Genomic DNA, 18953 nt, shown 5'->3' with positions numbered 1-18953 from the left:
AGACAGTATTGCATACCACCATGTAATGGCCCACTTTGACCATTGGATGTAGCATAAAATCTGAGGTGGGATTGATGTTATCAAGTGCATAGTATGACATAATTGGTGGTGTACTCACTTATAGTGCCTTTAAATGTAATGTGTATGTGTGCAAATGTTCACTAAACGCCGACAACTTGTATTATGAAAAAACAAATTGTAATTTCTCTTAGCTATACAGTTCCTTTTTATTTCAGGTATGTCAATAAAGATTACATATTTTCTTAACTACACTATATACATCAATGGCTGTCTTCTCAGTTTCTGGAAGCAGTCACAATCTCTATTTCTGTGATAGGTACCGATTGTTCATTGTGTACAGCAATACATCCCTATGAAATTGAAAAATAATAAATTTGACATTTTTAAATAGATTCCAGCATATAAATCATGGTTAAAAAACATAATGATTTTATATACAATCATTTTTGTGCAGCTTGTAAATAATGAAAATGAACACACATGCTTTTTTACCTTAAATGCCCTTACCAATGACTTATGGGGCACATGCTTTGCAGCTGACACCAAAATGTTTTGCTGAATAAAGCAAGTTACCATCATCAAGTTTGCAGTGGCAAAGCATATGATGACAATTACTGCAACAAAACACCCCTGCCCACTCTGGGCCTGATTCATTAAGGAATGTAAACTTTGATATCTGTCATGATTTGCATAAAATTGCCCTACGTATGCTCAGAAATGAACTATATGAAAGGACACTTCCAACAGCCTATGATATCAAGGGCGGAACGGGGGAGGGAAGGGTCATATGCCCATAGTCAATGAACTATAAGGGCATGCCAAGGTTGAGCGCCTACAGTTGAGCACCTGCACATCCGTCCAGTTCAAGCTCTGGGTATCTGTACGGTACATGATTTTCTGATTTTCAGCCATATCATTTGCAGCAGCTACAGGGCATGTGTAAGGGCCGAATGGTAGTGATGATGGTCGCTTATACATGCTAGAACATATGCTTGCAATCAAGAACAACTGTAAAAATACATTTTATGTACAATAGGCATTAATAACATCCTGACAAATATATTTAATGTTAAAAATGTTTTTCCATTAATGATTATATTATTAATAGGTACTACTGCATTTAATATTTTTTTGTATCTGTGAGTTCTGACTTTATTTATACAGATGCATTGTACGTATCCTGCAGTATGTTGTAACTATCTACATATTGCAAGTGTCATAAAGGCAGAGAGTACTTGCACCCCTATTCAACTAGAAACGGTTTTTGAGATCATTTTCATGTGGAAAAAGTACCTGCTTGCCTTTTCTATCAGTTTAAAAAAAAAAAAAGCAATTGCGTTCACTTTGTGTTCCTTTATGAATCAGGCCCACCAAAATGGGTGAGGTTTGAAAACTATTTGCCTCATTACAGCATGTATCCACCTATCTTACATTGGGTCTGGTTGCAAGTCACAACATTTTTTCCATCTATTAAAAATAACTAGTCCTGTGATGAATGTTCACTATTGTTTTCCCCTATTAATAATAATTAGGTTGGATAACACAGAGCACTAGTTACAGGGTCACACTATCCATTTTTATATTACTAAATAAGAATTGCTAGTGAAGCCTATTAAATGCTAATTTAAATTTGTTACACATATGACATATAAAAAAAACTTTTGGTCCTGCTATTGTTGTTGAGGACAGAGAATACCTAGACATTACATTAATGACTTAAAACTGCACTACCATCTTTCCCAGAACTTCTCCATTCTTCTTGTGATTAGTCCTCCCACCTATGCACCCCCTCCACCAACATAATTATTATGCAGACTCTATGCTACAGAACTAGCAGAGCCCAGGAAAATAAATGATGCATCTAAAATACAGCATGTATATGTGGTAGTGCAGCTTTAAGCAGGCATAAACTAAAATGAAAATGGTCACCCAAGCACAATGATTTAGTCTATAAGTCAATAAAGTGAATTCATTATATCCTGCTCTCGCTGTAACATATTAATATACTGTACATATATATATATATATATATATATATATACATATATATATATAATAAATGGTTCAAAATACGATAAAAGTGGTGTGAAAATACACTCAATTTATGGAAAATATTTACCTGTGAGCTTATATCATTCAAAGAAAGCCAATGTTTAATTTTTTTAGATGGATATGGAATAGATGTTACGCAAAGTATCTTCATATATCTGTAGATATTCAAATAATATTTACGTTATTAAAGAAAAAACAAATTTGCAAGCACATACACACAGGGCCCTCTTAAGAACATCTTGGGCCCCCGGGCACAGCAGTGCAACGGGGCCCCTATATATACAAAAAAAAATAAAAAATGATTATATATATGGGCCCTGCAAAAAAAAAAAACCTGAAAAAAAAAAAGAAGAAAATACTGACCTTGCGGTCAGCTGGCAATCAGGCTCCCTCCCTGGTCTCCTCCTCCGTCGCGCTCCGCAATGGTTGTCGGGCGGGGACGTGATGACGTCACGCCCAACATGCACTGCGAGCGCGACGGAGGAAGAGACCAGGGAGGGAGCCGGATCGCCAGCTGACCGCAAGGTAAGTATTTTCTTCTTTTTTTTCAGGGTTTTTTTTTTTTTTGCTGCCTCCGACGGGCCCCCCTGGGCTGCAGGGCCCCCGGGCACCTGCCCATTGTGCCCAATAGGAAAGATGGCCCTGCATACACACATATGCATGTTTTGGTGTGACCTTGTGAATGGGCCATCTAGGCAAACCCTAGCTTAAAGTACATATACATGGATATATTGCTTTGTTGTAACTGTAGCAAAACCAATGACAATTAAATCTATCCATTGACAATAAAGTGTTTATGTGAAGGAAAAATTTCATTTCAAGGTGGACATTTAAAATATAATCATAAATAGATGAATGTAGGAGATGAAAAGTGATAAACTACTAAGACCACTTAGACTAAAATAAGTGGTGAAACCAAAGCCACTGCTGGAGATATGGCCAGTAAGGGGCTCGGATGCTCACCCTCCATTCTGGGAGGGCCTGGTGATGCTGCTGCACCCTCTCCACACTGCACTCAGAAAAGGCCCCTAGGGCTAGATTTACTAAGCTGCGGGTTTGAAAAAGTGGGTATGTTGCCTATAGCAACCAATCAGATTCTAGCTGTCATTTTGTAGTAAGTAATAAATAAATGAAAGCTAGAATCTGATTGGTTGCTATAAGCAACATCCCCACTTTATTTTTTAGTAAATCTAGCCCCTAGTCTGCTCTTCCGAGTGCATTCATTGGGTCCTCCACCACAATTTACTATTGAGCTCAGCAATGATGTGTTCAATTCCTGCCTAAAATTACAATAATTTTTTTAGCTTCCGATGTTAAACTCCATTTTTAGAAAATAGCTGACCTTTTAAAAATACTGGGGCATTGATGGAGGGGCAGACAGAGAGCAAGTGAGGAACCATCCTGAGTACTCCATCCACCCCAATAAAGGTGAGTACTTTGGGTCCTAGGGGGAGGAGTGAGTAATAGGAGGCCGTTTTACAAAGTATATACTATACATGGGGTATGTAAAGCTATATAGGCACTATATGGCCATATTGGCTATAAACTACAAGTATGATATATGTAATATATGGAGGTATGTTGGATATATGGGACATATTAGCTATCTGGTTACATATGTGGCAATGGAAGTATCTTGGCTATATGAAAATATGCAAGGCTGTAAAAGGGTATTTGAAGGGACAGTAACATCTGATGTACATGGTATTTCTTTTTCAAACCATTTAACATTTAATATTAACATTTATGCTGCAATATTTTTTTTTTTCTTTTTAACAAATTGATGCATGTAACCTATATATATTATTTTTTGCTTTAATATTATGCTAATGAAATGTCATTTTGCCATGTATAGCGTACTACATATCATTTTGTTTTAAAGACTTCTTCATTTAGCTGTCTCACTCTAATTTAATAAATTAATTTCGTAGCATTCAGGGCCAAAATATAATTTTGCACCACATTAATATTACCTTTCAGTTTGTAGGAAAAATATAGTAGGTCTGTTGATAAGGATAAAAAATAGTACAGGGTGGTCCATAAGTTTGAAAACACCATTTTAAAATGAAAATGAGTAAGGAAATATTAATCCAGTGTTTCACATATGATCTGGGTGTGGTGAAAAACTTGCAAGAGTATGTGGCCAGTGTGGCGGCCATCTTAAAGATGTCCATCTTTGATGCAACTTTAATTTTTTAAATGGTAAGGTAGTCATATGACATATCAAACAGCATAATTTCATAAAAAAAACAATGGTGTTCTTTGTTTTAACATAGCTTTATTTATTCTCAAGTTTTAACTAACTTTTCTTTTGCAGGTAGTGACACTAATGACAATGGCACTAACACAAACAGAACATGTTCAGATTGTGTTGATATCTGGAGAATGAAGCACACATGCTTTAGAATATTATTTCAACCAATGTCACCCAAATAGGCCACCTATTAGTCACAGTGCAGTTGTCAAACTCCTTGCCGAATTTAAACAAACCGGTTCAGTTGCAGATAAACCAAAAAGTGGACTGCAAAAACTGCTACAGATGAAGCAACCATAACTGCTGTGCTGGCCTCATATTTAAAGAGTCCACAATGTAGCACTCACGGTATGTCTCATGAATGTGAGGTTAGTCATATGGCTATTTTGAGAATTTTGTCTTCACATAAGTGGCATCCCTCCAAGATTCAGGTGTTGAAACACCTGAGTGAGGATGACCCATAACAACGGATGGAGTTTGCACATTGTGTAGCACATCAACTTCAACTGAACCCGCATTTTTTACAAAAGGTATTTCTTAGTGATGAGGGAAATTTCTTTGCCAATTGCAAGGTAAACAAACAGAACCATATGTACTGATCAGATACAAACCCTCACTGGATGGATCCCTTTATGGTTGTAGTCTCTTCAAAACAGTTGTTGTGGTGTAGTTTGTGGGGTACCCGTATCATGGGAACATTGTTCATTAATGGAACATTGACAGCAGCAGGTTACAAGAGGTTCTTAAATGAAGAGATTTTCCCCACATTGTTATCAAACAATGGGTCATATCCTAATTTTTTACAGCAAGATGGTGCCCCACCTCATTATGGACTCATTGTCAGGAATTATTGTGCTGTGCAGTTTCCCCAAAGGTGGATTGGCCGTAGATGTCCAGTCCAGTGGTCACCAAGATCCCCAGATTTAACTCTGCTGGATTTATTTCTGTGGGGTTATCTGAAGGAACGTGTTTATACTGTGAAGACACAAGATTGTAATCCACTGCAACAACGAATTGTTGATGCTTGTGCTCAGATTCAGCCAGACATGTTGGTCAAATTTCATCAGGACTGGGGAAAGAGCATAGCCTTAACACTGCAACATGGTGGACAGCACTTCGAACCTATCCTATAAACTTTATGTTAAAATTTGAGAATTAATAGTCATGTTAAAACAAACAACACCATTTCTTATGAATTTCTGCATCTGTTTGTCACATGACTACCGTTCCATTTGAAAAATTAGAGTTGCATCCACGATGGCCAACTTCAAGATGGCTGCCATACTGACAGGATTAATATTTTCTTACGAATTTCCATTTTAAAAGGGTGTTTTCACACTTCTGGACCACCCAGTATATATACAAAAATATTTTACTGTAAACAGAGAAAACCTTTTGTCCATAACTACTACTCTTTATAATTGTTCTGTGTTTTAAAAATGATGAAGACCATATACATTAATGCATTAATACATTAATACATTCATTAATACACACAGCAAAAACATATTTAGAGGTTTCATTGCAGCAAATAAATAGCGAAATGCTTACCTTTTAATTAGGAATACAACAAGAATAGCTAATGAAGCCGACACAATCACAATAATCAAAATTAAAATCCAAGAAGGAAATACTCCCATGTCTGAAAAGAGAATATATTCTAATGTTTAAAAAGTGTTGTCAGACATTCAAAATTATTAATACATTGGTAGCTAGTTTTATTATTAACATTTTGATTCCCGTTGTGTTCATTCAACTGCATTTATACTTATTTTACTTGCTGACCTTTACCCAGAATTTATACAGACATGGCATTGCTTTGACTTGAATAACAAAGATATATAATCATTGATTTCAATGACATCAATTATGAGTTTAATTGCTTTGAGATTGCAGATGTACTACATACAGTACACTGATTTCTGCCTCAACCAGTGATGACACATTACTGTATATATGTACTGATAATAGTATAACAGACTCGTATAGTTTAATTAATTTATCCATACTGAATCATTATTTGGTATCCATAATCTCAATAGATGAAATTCAGTTGATTCAATTACAAGCATTTTGTCGAATCTCAATGTGGTCTAATTGCTTTACTCATCTGTAGTTTGAATTTCAGTCCAGTGACCTAGAATGTTAGATAGATAAATTAAATTTAAATCTACCTAGAATGTTAGATGGATACATTAAATTTAAATCTACTATATGGGAAACTTCATAAACTGTAGTCTGTTAAGAGATGTCTAGTATGGTCAGATTGCAGTGCATAAATCCGTTATTGCAATGAAAAAAATCTCTTTTAGGTGTTTAGACTCTGAATTTCTGTTGAAAGCAATTTGGCCTAATGTTGGCTCAAATTATGCAAATTACAGCAAAATTATTTTTTTTAGAATTCTGCTTGCAAATCTTGATTTGTTTTTATTCGCCAGATCTCAGCTCTGATTCTCCCCATTCTTTCCCCATCAGCCACCTACAATCACTATGGGAGCAGCAGGCAGCACAAGCAGTAAATGAGAGCTAGAGAAGGTGCTAAAAAGTTTGGTTGGTGGAGATGTGTTACTTTTAGTTGGAGATTTTGCAGTTTTATTTGTATGTAGAGAAGCGTTTTGATTTGGGTTTTGTCTTGTATAATCAAAGGTTTGCCATGAGTTGCCATTTTAGGTAAACTATTACCCACAAATTTTGGATGTGGCATAAAATAGTCATAGACGGCTTTTCATCTCGCAAGCTTAGCCATGATAGAATTCTAGTTCACACATGAGCCGATGTTGTGGCTAGTTGATCCATCTTTGTAACATGGTAAGACTATTTGTTATGCAATATGTCTGCTAAAATAGTCACTAAGTTTCCTTGAGATTTTCTATCATGCTTTCAATATCTTGGTAAGTGTGTATAGTTACTGTACAATAAGTAAAAGCACATGAGCTAAACGTGGGATGCAACAGTATAGGAATCACTCTCATGTATATTATTTCTAATCTTAACAATCAGTGCTATTCACTATTCATGCAATTGAGGATTTTGTTAGCTGTATGCCATTTTTGATTCAAACTGAGTAACTGTAAGGTGGAATAGCAATGCTTCACTTGATCTTTTCATTTTAAAGCATTTAAACATAAGGTGATGATAATGACGATGACAACGATGACGATGATGATGATGATAATGGGGAAGAACCTCCTTGACCTCTTTTTCACATATAGGGCCTGATTATGAGTTAGTAGCAAAGCAAATAAAAGCAGTAACTTTGCACCTGGGAAAAACCATGTTGAATTATAGGAGGTAAATTTAAAATTTAGGGACAAACTTATAGTTGGGATAGGGCATGTTCTAGATCAACTTTCAGTGTAAAAATAAAGCTATCAAGTATTTATGTGCTACAAGAAAAAAACAGTCAGTATTTTCCTTATGTGCAAAACAATAAGTCAATTTGTACCCCTTTCATTGTAACATGGTTTTCCAGGTGCATATTTGCTTCTTTTCTTTGCTTTGCCCCTAACTCAAAATCAGGCCCATGAGTTGGCACTGTTTAAAGTAAAATAAATACATTATTAAAAATATTAATTCTAAACCAGTCCCAGTTTTAGAAAGCTTGTGCTGATTTCCGTCATATGATCGACTCAAATCTACAAAACCCCTGCTTTGACTTAAGTAAAGTTTGTTACATTTCTGGGGCATGATTTTCTTTTCTTCACTCAAGTAGTAATGCTCTACGAAGTGACTGAAAGTCAAAATAATAAACTTGACATTAACTTCCCCATATCATAAAGGGGAACAGACAGACCGACTAGTGATAGTGACAAGTACAGGAAAACATATGTGGGTTTTTTAGCACAGCCAGTGCAATATCAAAAATACACCTGTTTAAATGACAATGTATTGATTGGGTATCTGCACACATCATTATTATTATTATTATTAGTAGTAGTAGTAGTAGAAGTAGTAGTATTTATATGATATCACGCAGCACTGTACAGAGAATATTTATCATTCCCATTAGTCCTTGCTCCATTAGAGCTTACAGTCTAATTAACCTATCAGCATCCAGTTACTCTATCAGTGTGTTTTTGGACTGTGGTTGGTAAACCATGCAAACATATGGAGAACATACAAACTCCACACAGGTCATCCTCTGGTTTGAATCAAACATATGACCCCAGTGCTAATGGTACTAATGACAATTAGAGACAAATGTTTGTCCCAGTCAGTGCATTGTAAAACAAAACACCAGTAGACTTACCAAGCAGTGTAAATCAAAAGCTATTAGAATTCAATATATTGTGAGTCACCATAGGGATATATAAGTAGGATATAAAGTAAAAGAATCAGGAAATGCTGCTATGGACCAAGTGTGCATAAAACACAAGTGTAAATGTAAATAAGAATAGTCAGAGGCCAGGCCGCTAAAACATAGATCACATTACAAGTCACAGTCACAATTTCCATCACAAAAAGTATTTGACAGAATGAACATTTTGTATGCAACTTACCTTTGCCTATAAACACTGGTTTACTCCATTCACCCCAATACTTGCTTTTTGCACAGTAATTTTTCCTGGCCCTTATTTCCACAGAATATTTTTTGTCTTTGTCCAAATCAGAAAATATATATTCTTCCACTTCAATGCCAGTTATATCCTGAAATACATCATTTAAATATTTTTATAACAAAATATTTTGTTTCATCTGTCACAAACATTCCCTCTCCAAGCCACATTTGGGGTTCTATTTAAGAAGCAATGAAGATCCAAAATCTTAGCATTGAAATGGCTCTTTCACCGTTTTTCGGTATTTAACAAAGGGTTAATGCTGGAGAAATTAAACATTTCTCCGGGCATAAACCCATCAGTGGAGCTTACCGCTGCCCCTTAGACATTTATGGAGACAACAGCACAATTCAATTTATTAAGCTGCGAGAAGCAAAAGATGGAATTACTGGTCTTTTACAATGGGAGCTTCATTGGATCCCTCACCCTTCATTTGCGGCAGCATTAGGATATCGGTAAATTGCAAAAAGACTATCAAACTCTGGCATGGTAAATTGCATATTGCAGGAATGCATATAGATTGTTACTGCACTCTGTTCATAATTAAACCCTGTGGTCTCTTCCTTACCTAATAAATCCATGTGTCACTCACCGGACTGTGAGTGCTTCTTCCCGGACATTTAGGAACCGTGGACGTCCTCTATCCTGAGGGACTGCGCATGCGCAGCCCTTTCCAAACCTTCAGTGTATGTTCCTTTAACTTAATTGGCAGATCAGGCAACCTCCCTATATTAAGCACCTGTGGTCAACACCACGTTGCCTGATCTTGGAGTCTCATTCCCCATGAGTCTCTGAAGGTGTTCCTGTGTTTCCTTGTTTATTCAGCTCTGCTGATTCCTGTGGTTTCCAAACCACTTCTACCTCTGTGGTTTCCAAACCACTTCTGCTACTGTGGTTCCCATACCACTTCTACCATCTACTGAATCATCGTGACTGTGAGCTGATTCCTATCCGCTGCCTCCGTGCACTACAGTCTTCTAATCACTTCAACTCTACCATGTATCATTGGGACTGTTAGCTGATGCCTATCCGCTGCCTCCGTGCATTACAGGCTTCAACCACATCCACTCACCTGTTCATGATTGTGACTGCCAGCTGATTCCTATCCGCTGCCTCCGTGCACTACAGGCTTCAACCTGCAACTCGTCTGTGTTTCATCATCGTGACTGCTAGCTGATTCCTATCCGCTGCCTCCGTGCACTACAGTCTTCAACCTGCAACTCGTCTGTGTTTCATCATCGTGACTGCTAGCTGATTCCTATCCGCTGCCTCCGTGCACTACAGTCTTCAACCTGCAACCCGTCTGTGTTTCATCGTGACTGTTTGGCTGATTCCTATCCGCTGCCTCTGTGCGCTTCAGTCTTCAGTCCTTGTCAACGCTCCCGTGTTTCCTTGAGTCTGCCTCCACTATTGCTACCCGCTATTCTCCGTGATCAACAGTGCCTGTTCAACTCTGCTCTCCCGTGTCCCATCGTTACTGCACCTGCTGGTTGCTATTGGCTACCTCCGTGTTCCCGCAGAGACCCGCTGCTGCTACTCCTCAGCACTACTCATCCATCTACTGCTGATCCGCTCTCCACGCTTTCCTGTGTTCCCTGCTGGTCTACCTTCCCGTGCGCTGCACCTACTAGACCACCGCTTCACCCATCCAGGGACTTCGCATCCTGCCGGCCTCCTGCCGTTCAGGTATCTCTGCACTCCTGTCTGACTGCCTCCTGAACCACGGTATGCATACTTCTCATTGACTGTGCTGTGTATTGCATACCTTGCTGGACTGTGTTGGTTCTCCTCTGGAGTGTGCTATCCGCTGAGTCTATTGCCATCATTGACTGTGTTATCTTATGCTGGACTACTTCAAGAGACTTTCTATATTGGCAGTATTGTTCAGTCATTTATACATTTATATTGTGCATATTACTGTGGATCAAAGTCAAGGTGCCCGTGTATATATTGTGTTGCAGTCTCTCCCCGTGCACCTCCTCACATATATATTCAGTGGTACAACTTGCTAGTGGCAGACCACTGACTCCTGTTTACAGTTTCACCTGTTCCAGTATCCTCTCACATAGCAGTGGTACAACTTGCTAACGCAGACCACTGACTCCCCGGATATCTCCACTTGGATTCCATTCCTTCACTCAGACAGCGGTACAACTTGCTATCCGCAGACCGCTGATTCTCATCACCTCCTCGTTTCTGTTGGACATTCCTCCTCACTATAGCAGTGGTACAACTTGCTACCGCAGACCACTGACTACCTTCACGTGTCCTTTGTCCATACAGTTCCTCGTGTATTACTACCTCCATATTGCCAGTGCTGCTAGTCATAGACTTTCCTGAGCATCTCATCATCTGCTATTTCCTGTTCCGTGATCACCCTGCTACCAGAGTACCATATTACCACCTATACTGCTCTGGTAAGCCTATCACCTGGTGATCCCTGGGTAAAGACTCCTAGTGCCCGTGACAGTAAGATCAGGCCATGACAGACCCAGATACGGAACCTACTGCTAAAGAGATGCTGCAGCATCTGGTCAGTCGTGTGGAGCAACAGGATGCTCGCCAACAGCTGTTACTTCAATGTTACCAATCGTTAACCTCCCAAGGAACATCTGGACAGACTGTTACAGCTAGTATTGAAGCTCCTGTGCTTTCCTCCGTTTCCCCAGTGCCATCCCAGGTGTCTACAGCTCCTACGCTTCACCTGCCTACTCCGTCAAAATATGACGGGGACCCCAAAACTTGTAGAGGTTTCCTTAACCAATGTTCAGTCCATTTTGAACTCCAACCTCAAAATTTTTCTACCCATCGTTCCAGAGTGGCCTATCTTATCTCATTGTTTTCTGGACAAGCCCTGGCTTGGGCCTCCCCTCTGTGGGAAAGAAACGATCCAATTCTACAAGATAGTGCCAAATTCATTTCCACGTTCCGAAGTGTGTTCGATGAACCAGGTCGTGTGACCTCCGCTGCTTCCAGCATTCTTCGTTTGCGACAAGGCTCCCATACAGTAGGACAGTATGTCATTCAATTTAGGATCTTAGCCTCTGAACTTCAGTGGAACACTGAAGCATTAGTTGCCGCCTTCTGGCAGGGGCTCTCCGATAAAATTAAAGATGCACTGACTACCCAAGAGCTTCCTTCGTCACTAGAAGATTTGATCTCTCTTTGCCATCGTGTAGACATGAGATTTCGTGAAAGAGAATCTGAGAAAACTACTTCTGCTAAAGCACCTCTTCGTTTAAACCCTCAATTTCGTCCAGTTTCACCTTCTGTGATTCCCATGGAGATAGGACGTTCCAAATTATCTTTAGAAGAGAGGAAACGAAGAGTAAAGAATAGACTCTGTATCTATTGTGCTGATTCCACACATATGCTCAGTTCTTGCCCTAAGAAATCGGGAAATGCCAGGCCCTAACTAGTTCTGGAGAGGTGAAGTTAGGGTCCCTGGAGTCCTCTCCATTGTCTATGAAATCTAAAGTCTGCGCTTTCGATGTTACGATTTCCTTTGCTACTAAATCCTTTGAGTCACAGGCATTGATTGATTCCGGAGCAGCAGGAAATTTCATTTCTAAATCACTAGTGAATCAATGGTCCCTACCAGTGATCACTTTAAAAACACCCATTACTGTGACGGCTATAGATGGATCACGTCTCATCAATGGTCTCATCACCCAGAGTACGTCTCCAGTAACCCTTCAGATTGGTGTACTACACCATGAAGAAATTTCGTTTTTAATTCTTCCTGTTACGACAAGTCCGATTGTCTTAGGCCTTCCATGGCTTCAATGTCACTCTCCCCAGATTGACTGGCGCACCCCTCAAGTTACGTCTTGGGGGCCTGAATGTCACCATCGTTGTCTCTCTCAAGTTATTCCTCTTAAAGTACAGCAATCTTCCATCTCATCTTCCTCCCCGGGACTCCCTCCTCAGTATGCTTCATTTGCCGATGTGTTTGATAAAGCTCAGTCTGAACGTCTTCCTCCTCATCGTTCTTGGGATTGTCCGATCGACCTTCTACCTGGCAAGACTCCTCCCAGGGGTCGGGTCTATCCTCTCTCGTTACCTGAAACTCAAGCCACATCTGAGTACATACAGGAGAATCTCCAGCGTGGGTTCATTCGACCTTCCACCTCTCCCGCTGGAGCTGGGTTCTTCTTCGTCAAAAAGAAGGATGGATCATTACGCCCTTGTATAGATTTTCGTGGACTCAACGCCATTACTATCAAGAATCGGTATCCCATTCCGCTGATCACTGAGCTATTTGATCGCATCAAGGGAGCTCGGATATTTACTAAGTTGGATCTTCGTGGTGCCTACAATTTAATTAGAATCCGTTCCGGTGACGAATGGAAGACCGCGTTTAACACCAGAGATGGGCATTACGAATATTTAGTAATGCCCTTCGGGCTGTGTAATGCCCCCGCGGTTTTCCAGGGTTTCATCAATGAGATCTTTCGGGACTTATTATATGTATGTGTCGTTGTCTACCTGGACGACATATTGATCTTCTCACAGGACCTGCCTTCTCATCACCAACATGTGGCAGAGGTCCTCTCCAGACTACGGAAAAACTCATTGTTCTGTAAATTGGAAAAATGTTCATTCGAGTTACCCCAGATTCCATTCTTGGGGTATATAGTTTCCGGAGTTGGCCTGAAGATGGATCCAGACAAAGTAAATGCTGTACTACATTGGCCTCAGCCAACTACTCTTCGTGCCATCCAGCGTTTTTTAGGTTTTGCCAATTACTATAGACGCTTCATTCAAGACTTCTCATCCATTGCATCTCCCATTGTGGCCTTAACTCGGAAAGGGGCTAATACTAAGCAATGGTCATCTGAGGCTCTCCAAGCCTTTCAAATCCTCAAAGAGTCCTTCTCGTCTGCTCCCATTCTGCGACAACCTGATGTGACACTCCCCTTCTTCCTAGAAGTAGATGCCTCTAATGTGGGCTTAGGAGCTATTCTCTCCCAACGCTCGGAGCAACAAAAATTACATCCTTGTGCCTTCTACTCTCGGGGTCTTCTGCCCGCAGAGAAAAACTATACTATCGGGGACAAGGAGTTGCTGGCCATCAAAGCTGCATTAGAGGAATGGAGATACTTGTTGGAAGGAGCTCGCCATCCGGTGACGATCTTCACGGATCATAAGAACTTGTCATATTTGCAATCTGCTCAATGCTTGAACCCTCGTCAAGCAAGATGGTCTCTTTTCTTTTCCCGTTTTGAATTAATTATAACCTTCAAACCAGCTGCTAAGAACAAGAAAGCTGACGCTCTATCTCGAGCTTTTGTGACGTCCTCTGATGTAGAAGAGGTTCCCAACCATGCTATTCTAGACCCCAAATGTATTTCTCTGGCTGCTTCATCCACCAAAATGCTACCATTTGGGAAGACCCTCGTGCCTCCTACTCTGAGGAGGAAAATCCTTTCGTGGTTCCATGCCTCTCGTTTTTCTGGACACGCCGGTGAACATAAGACCTTTGAGATTCTCTCTCGTAGTTACTGGTGGCCTTCAATGAGGAGAGACGTCAAAGAGTTTATTGCTTCCTGTGATTTATGTTCTCAGTTCAAATCCTCCCGCAGAACTCCAGCAGGGTTGCTGCGACCACTACCCATTCCGTCCAAGCCTTGGACCCATATTAGTATGGATTTCGTTACTGATTTGCCACCAAGTAAGAATCACAATACTATTTGGGTAGTGGTAGACAGATTTTCGAAGATGGCTCATTTCGTCCCTCTGTCCGGTTTACCTTCCTCGTCTACTCTGGCTGAACATTTCATTAAAGAAATCTTCCGCATCCATGGATGTCCGTCTGAGATTGTGTCAGATAGAGGAATACAATTCGTTTCCAGATTCTGGCGGGCCCTTTGTAAAACCTTGGGCATACGATTAGCACTCTCATCGTCTTACCATCCGCAATCTAACGGACAAACGGAACGAGTCAATCAAGATCTTGAGACTTTTATTAGGATGTTCTCTTCAGCCAACCAAGACAACTGGGTAGAATTGCTCCCTTGGGCTGAATTCGCCCATAACAACATGTACCATGAGTCATCATCCAAAACTCCATTCTTTGTGGTCTACGGTCACCATCCGTCTTTTCCGGAATTTCCTGCCCTCCCGCCCACCCAAGTTCCTGCTGTGGAGACTGCTTGTCAGACCTTCAAAAATATCTGGTCTCAGGTCAAAACCTGTTTAAAGAAGACATCTAACAAATATAAGTCTTTCGCAGATAAGAAGAGGCGGGCTATTCCACCACTAAAAATTGGAGATCGTGTCTGGTTATCTACCAAAAATATTCGTTTGAAGGTTCCATCTATGAAATTCGCCCCTCGTTTTATTGGTCCATATAGGATCATTCAAGTTATCAATCCAGTATGTGTTAAACTTCTTCTTCCTAAGAATCTTCGGATCTCCAATGCCTTCCATGTGTCCTTGCTCAAACCTCTCATCATCAACCGTTTCTCGACTCCTTCCTCAGCACCGCAGCCAGTTCAAGTTCATCAGGAGGAGGATTTCGAGATTACTGAGGTATTGGATGCAAAAATTTCGCGAGGAGTCCTCCGTTTCCTCGTTCATTGGAAGGGCTTTGGTCCTGAAGAGCGTTCATGGATCAAAGCTGAAGATCTTAATGCTCCTGCCCTTCTGAAGAAGTTTTATTCCAAAAATCCGGACAAGCCCGGTTCCAGGCGTTCTGTGCCCACCTTTAAAAGGGGGGGTACTGTCACTCACCGGACTGTGAGTGCTTCTTCCCGGACATTTAGGAACCGTGGACGTCCTCTATCCTGAGGGACTGCGCATGCGCAGCCCTTTCCAAACCTTCAGTGTATGTTCCTTTAACTTAATTGGCAGATCAGGCAACCTCCCTATATTAAGCACCTGTGGTCAACACCACGTTGCCTGATCTTGGAGTCTCATTCCCCATGAGTCTCTGAAGGTGTTCCTGTGTTTCCTTGTTTATTCAGCTCTGCTGATTCCTGTGGTTTCCAAACCACTTCTACCTCTGTGGTTTCCAAACCACTTCTGCTACTGTGGTTCCCATACCACTTCTACCATCTACTGAATCATCGTGACTGTGAGCTGATTCCTATCCGCTGCCTCCGTGCACTACAGTCTTCTAATCACTTCAACTCTACCATGTATCATTGGGACTGTTAGCTGATGCCTATCCGCTGCCTCCGTGCATTACAGGCTTCAACCACATCCACTCACCTGTTCATGATTGTGACTGCCAGCTGATTCCTATCCGCTGCCTCCGTGCACTACAGGCTTCAACCTGCAACTCGTCTGTGTTTCATCATCGTGACTGCTAGCTGATTCCTATCCGCTGCCTCCGTGCACTACAGTCTTCAACCTGCAACTCGTCTGTGTTTCATCATCGTGACTGCTAGCTGATTCCTATCCGCTGCCTCCGTGCACTACAGTCTTCAACCTGCAACCCGTCTGTGTTTCATCGTGACTGTTTGGCTGATTCCTATCCGCTGCCTCTGTGCGCTTCAGTCTTCAGTCCTTGTCAACGCTCCCGTGTTTCCTTGAGTCTGCCTCCACTATTGCTACCCGCTATTCTCCGTGATCAACAGTGCCTGTTCAACTCTGCTCTCCCGTGTCCCATCGTTACTGCACCTGCTGGTTGCTATTGGCTACCTCCGTGTTCCCGCAGAGACCCGCTGCTGCTACTCCTCAGCACTACTCATCCATCTACTGCTGATCCGCTCTCCACGCTTTCCTGTGTTCCCTGCTGGTCTACCTTCCCGTGCGCTGCACCTACTAGACCACCGCTTCACCCATCCAGGGACTTCGCATCCTGCCGGCCTCCTGCCGTTCAGGTATCTCTGCACTCCTGTCTGACTGCCTCCTGAACCACGGTATGCATACTTCTCATTGACTGTGCTGTGTATTGCATACCTTGCTGGACTGTGTTGGTTCTCCTCTGGAGTGTGCTATCCGCTGAGTCTATTGCCATCATTGACTGTGTTATCTTATGCTGGACTACTTCAAGAGACTTTCTATATTGGCAGTATTGTTCAGTCATTTATACATTTATATTGTGCATATTACTGTGGATCAAAGTCAAGGTGCCCGTGTATATATTGTGTTGCAGTCTCTCCCCGTGCACCTCCTCACATATATATTCAGTGGTACAACTTGCTAGTGGCAGACCACTGACTCCTGTTTACAGTTTCACCTGTTCCAGTATCCTCTCACATAGCAGTGGTACAACTTGCTAACGCAGACCACTGACTCCCCGGATATCTCCACTTGGATTCCATTCCTTCACTCAGACAGCGGTACAACTTGCTATCCGCAGACCGCTGATTCTCATCACCTCCTCGTTTCTGTTGGACATTCCTCCTCACTATAGCAGTGGTACAACTTGCTACCGCAGACCACTGACTACCTTCACGTGTCCTTTGTCCATACAGTTCCTCGTGTATTACTACCTCCATATTGCCAGTGCTGCTAGTCATAGACTTTCCTGAGCATCTCATCATCTGCTATTTCCTGTTCCGTGATCACCCTGCTACCAGAGTACCATATTACCACCTATACTGCTCTGGTAAGCCTATCACCTGGTGATCCCTGGGTAAAGACTCCTAGTGCCCGTGACACCATGTCAAATGGTCAAATGAACATTATGAGAAGTGAAGGGCTGCAAGAGGAACTGCATATATATATATATATATATATATATATATATATATATATATATATACACATCTTACAACGTTGCTAATCGTGAATTGATAGCACTCACCCATCATCACACAGGGTTGGGTACGATATGGCGATGATGAATTTGTCAACAGTTATACCAGTATAAATGTCAACATATTCATTCTGTTGTCATGTTTAAAATGTTGACATTGTGACTGTTGACAAAAATACTGTTGACAGTCGCAATGTCATTATCAACAGATTATGCTGATTTACACCATTTTGTGGAGGTAGACATCTTGTCACTTTAGTGAGTGAATGTATTAAACTGTTCTTCTGGCAAATCTCCAGTATTCGGTGATATTGATGGCCAAATTTAAAATGACAATTTGATTAAAGCCAAAGCGTTTCTTTAATTAAATAGCTATTTTAAACCTAGCTGGCAATGTCGCTGAATAGTTGTGTTTGGCCAGAAACATAGTTTAATACATTTACCCTTAGGTGTTGTACAACTAGTATTGAAATCAAGCAAGTTGTAGAACTAGTGTTGAAGTCTAAGTATGTCCCGTAATTCATGTTTGAACTTGTAGTTCAAAAAGCTGGAAAGCCACAAGCTGAATGCAAATGTTTTTGATAGGCGCATTGTGTAGTAAGGGTGCTCACACCTAGAAGAATACTGACCTTCTTGAACCCTCTGCTGTAGCCTCCCACCTCCCACTTTAGTAATAGGGCAGTAAATCCAGTGTGGCTGCTCTCACCTGTCAGGATCTTGAGCTCTTTGTACCCTTTGTCACTTTTACCCACGGCAATAACAGGGCACATATCTGCCAAGCAGAAGAAGGTGGAAAAGACAAAAGTAAATGGGGTTATATAAGTGGGACCCCTGCTTCTCTGGGCCCTGGGTGATCTCTCCACCTACTACTATTATAATCTGCCAATCACAAAAGATGGGCCTCATAACATCCCTTGGTTACTTCATGGTGTAACAGGCAATATTTGGGGAAGGAGTAAGGAGAGGGAGATTCTAAGTCTGGTGGATATGCACCTCTTAGAAATACCAGGGAAACTCAAGAATAAACCTAATGGTGTTTCCTACATAAGTTAAAATGTATGCGTTTTGCTATGTACCCATTAATGTAGTAATATTTCTATGTATGAGAAATCTCATAGGGATTGTAAATTGTAAAATTGAAATCGAATATATACAAGTCAAATTAATTTAGTTACCAGAGAAACAAAAATTAGTGGGCTTCCAGCTTGCCAGAAACCCGCCTACACAACAATTATGACAGTTCTCTGATTAAGAAGGAGGAAACAGCTTCTAGGCTACTCATTCTGTAGGTATAAAAATCTATAACACTGTCTGCAGTCTAAGATCTATTTTGGGGGGGTCTGTTATTGTTTTAATGGAC

At 41.0% G+C, this 18953-nt stretch overlaps 1 protein-coding gene across 1 annotated transcript in view; it reads right to left on the bottom strand.

The window, feature by feature from the left end:
• Positions 1 to 202: 202 nt before the first annotated feature.
• Positions 203 to 18953, bottom strand: part of LOC142139150 (interleukin-5 receptor subunit alpha-like) — a 57328-nt gene continuing 38577 nt past the window's right edge. The window contains exons 8-11 of the mRNA XM_075196511.1: positions 8827 to 8974; positions 5879 to 5969; positions 2141 to 2228; positions 203 to 371 (exon numbers count right to left, since the gene is read on the bottom strand). Coding sequence (XP_075052612.1) covers positions 297 to 371; positions 2141 to 2228; positions 5879 to 5969; positions 8827 to 8974 — 402 coding nt within the window. The 3' untranslated portion in view covers positions 203 to 296. The remainder of the gene's footprint in view (positions 372 to 2140; positions 2229 to 5878; positions 5970 to 8826; positions 8975 to 18953) is intronic.

The sequence above is a fragment of the Mixophyes fleayi genome, chromosome 2 (assembly GCF_038048845.1).
Source record: "Mixophyes fleayi isolate aMixFle1 chromosome 2, aMixFle1.hap1, whole genome shotgun sequence".
Classification (NCBI taxonomy): domain Eukaryota; kingdom Metazoa; phylum Chordata; class Amphibia; order Anura; family Limnodynastidae; genus Mixophyes; species Mixophyes fleayi.
The sequence above is the reverse complement of the archived record's forward strand: the minus strand, read 5'-3'. Positions and strand labels throughout refer to the sequence as shown.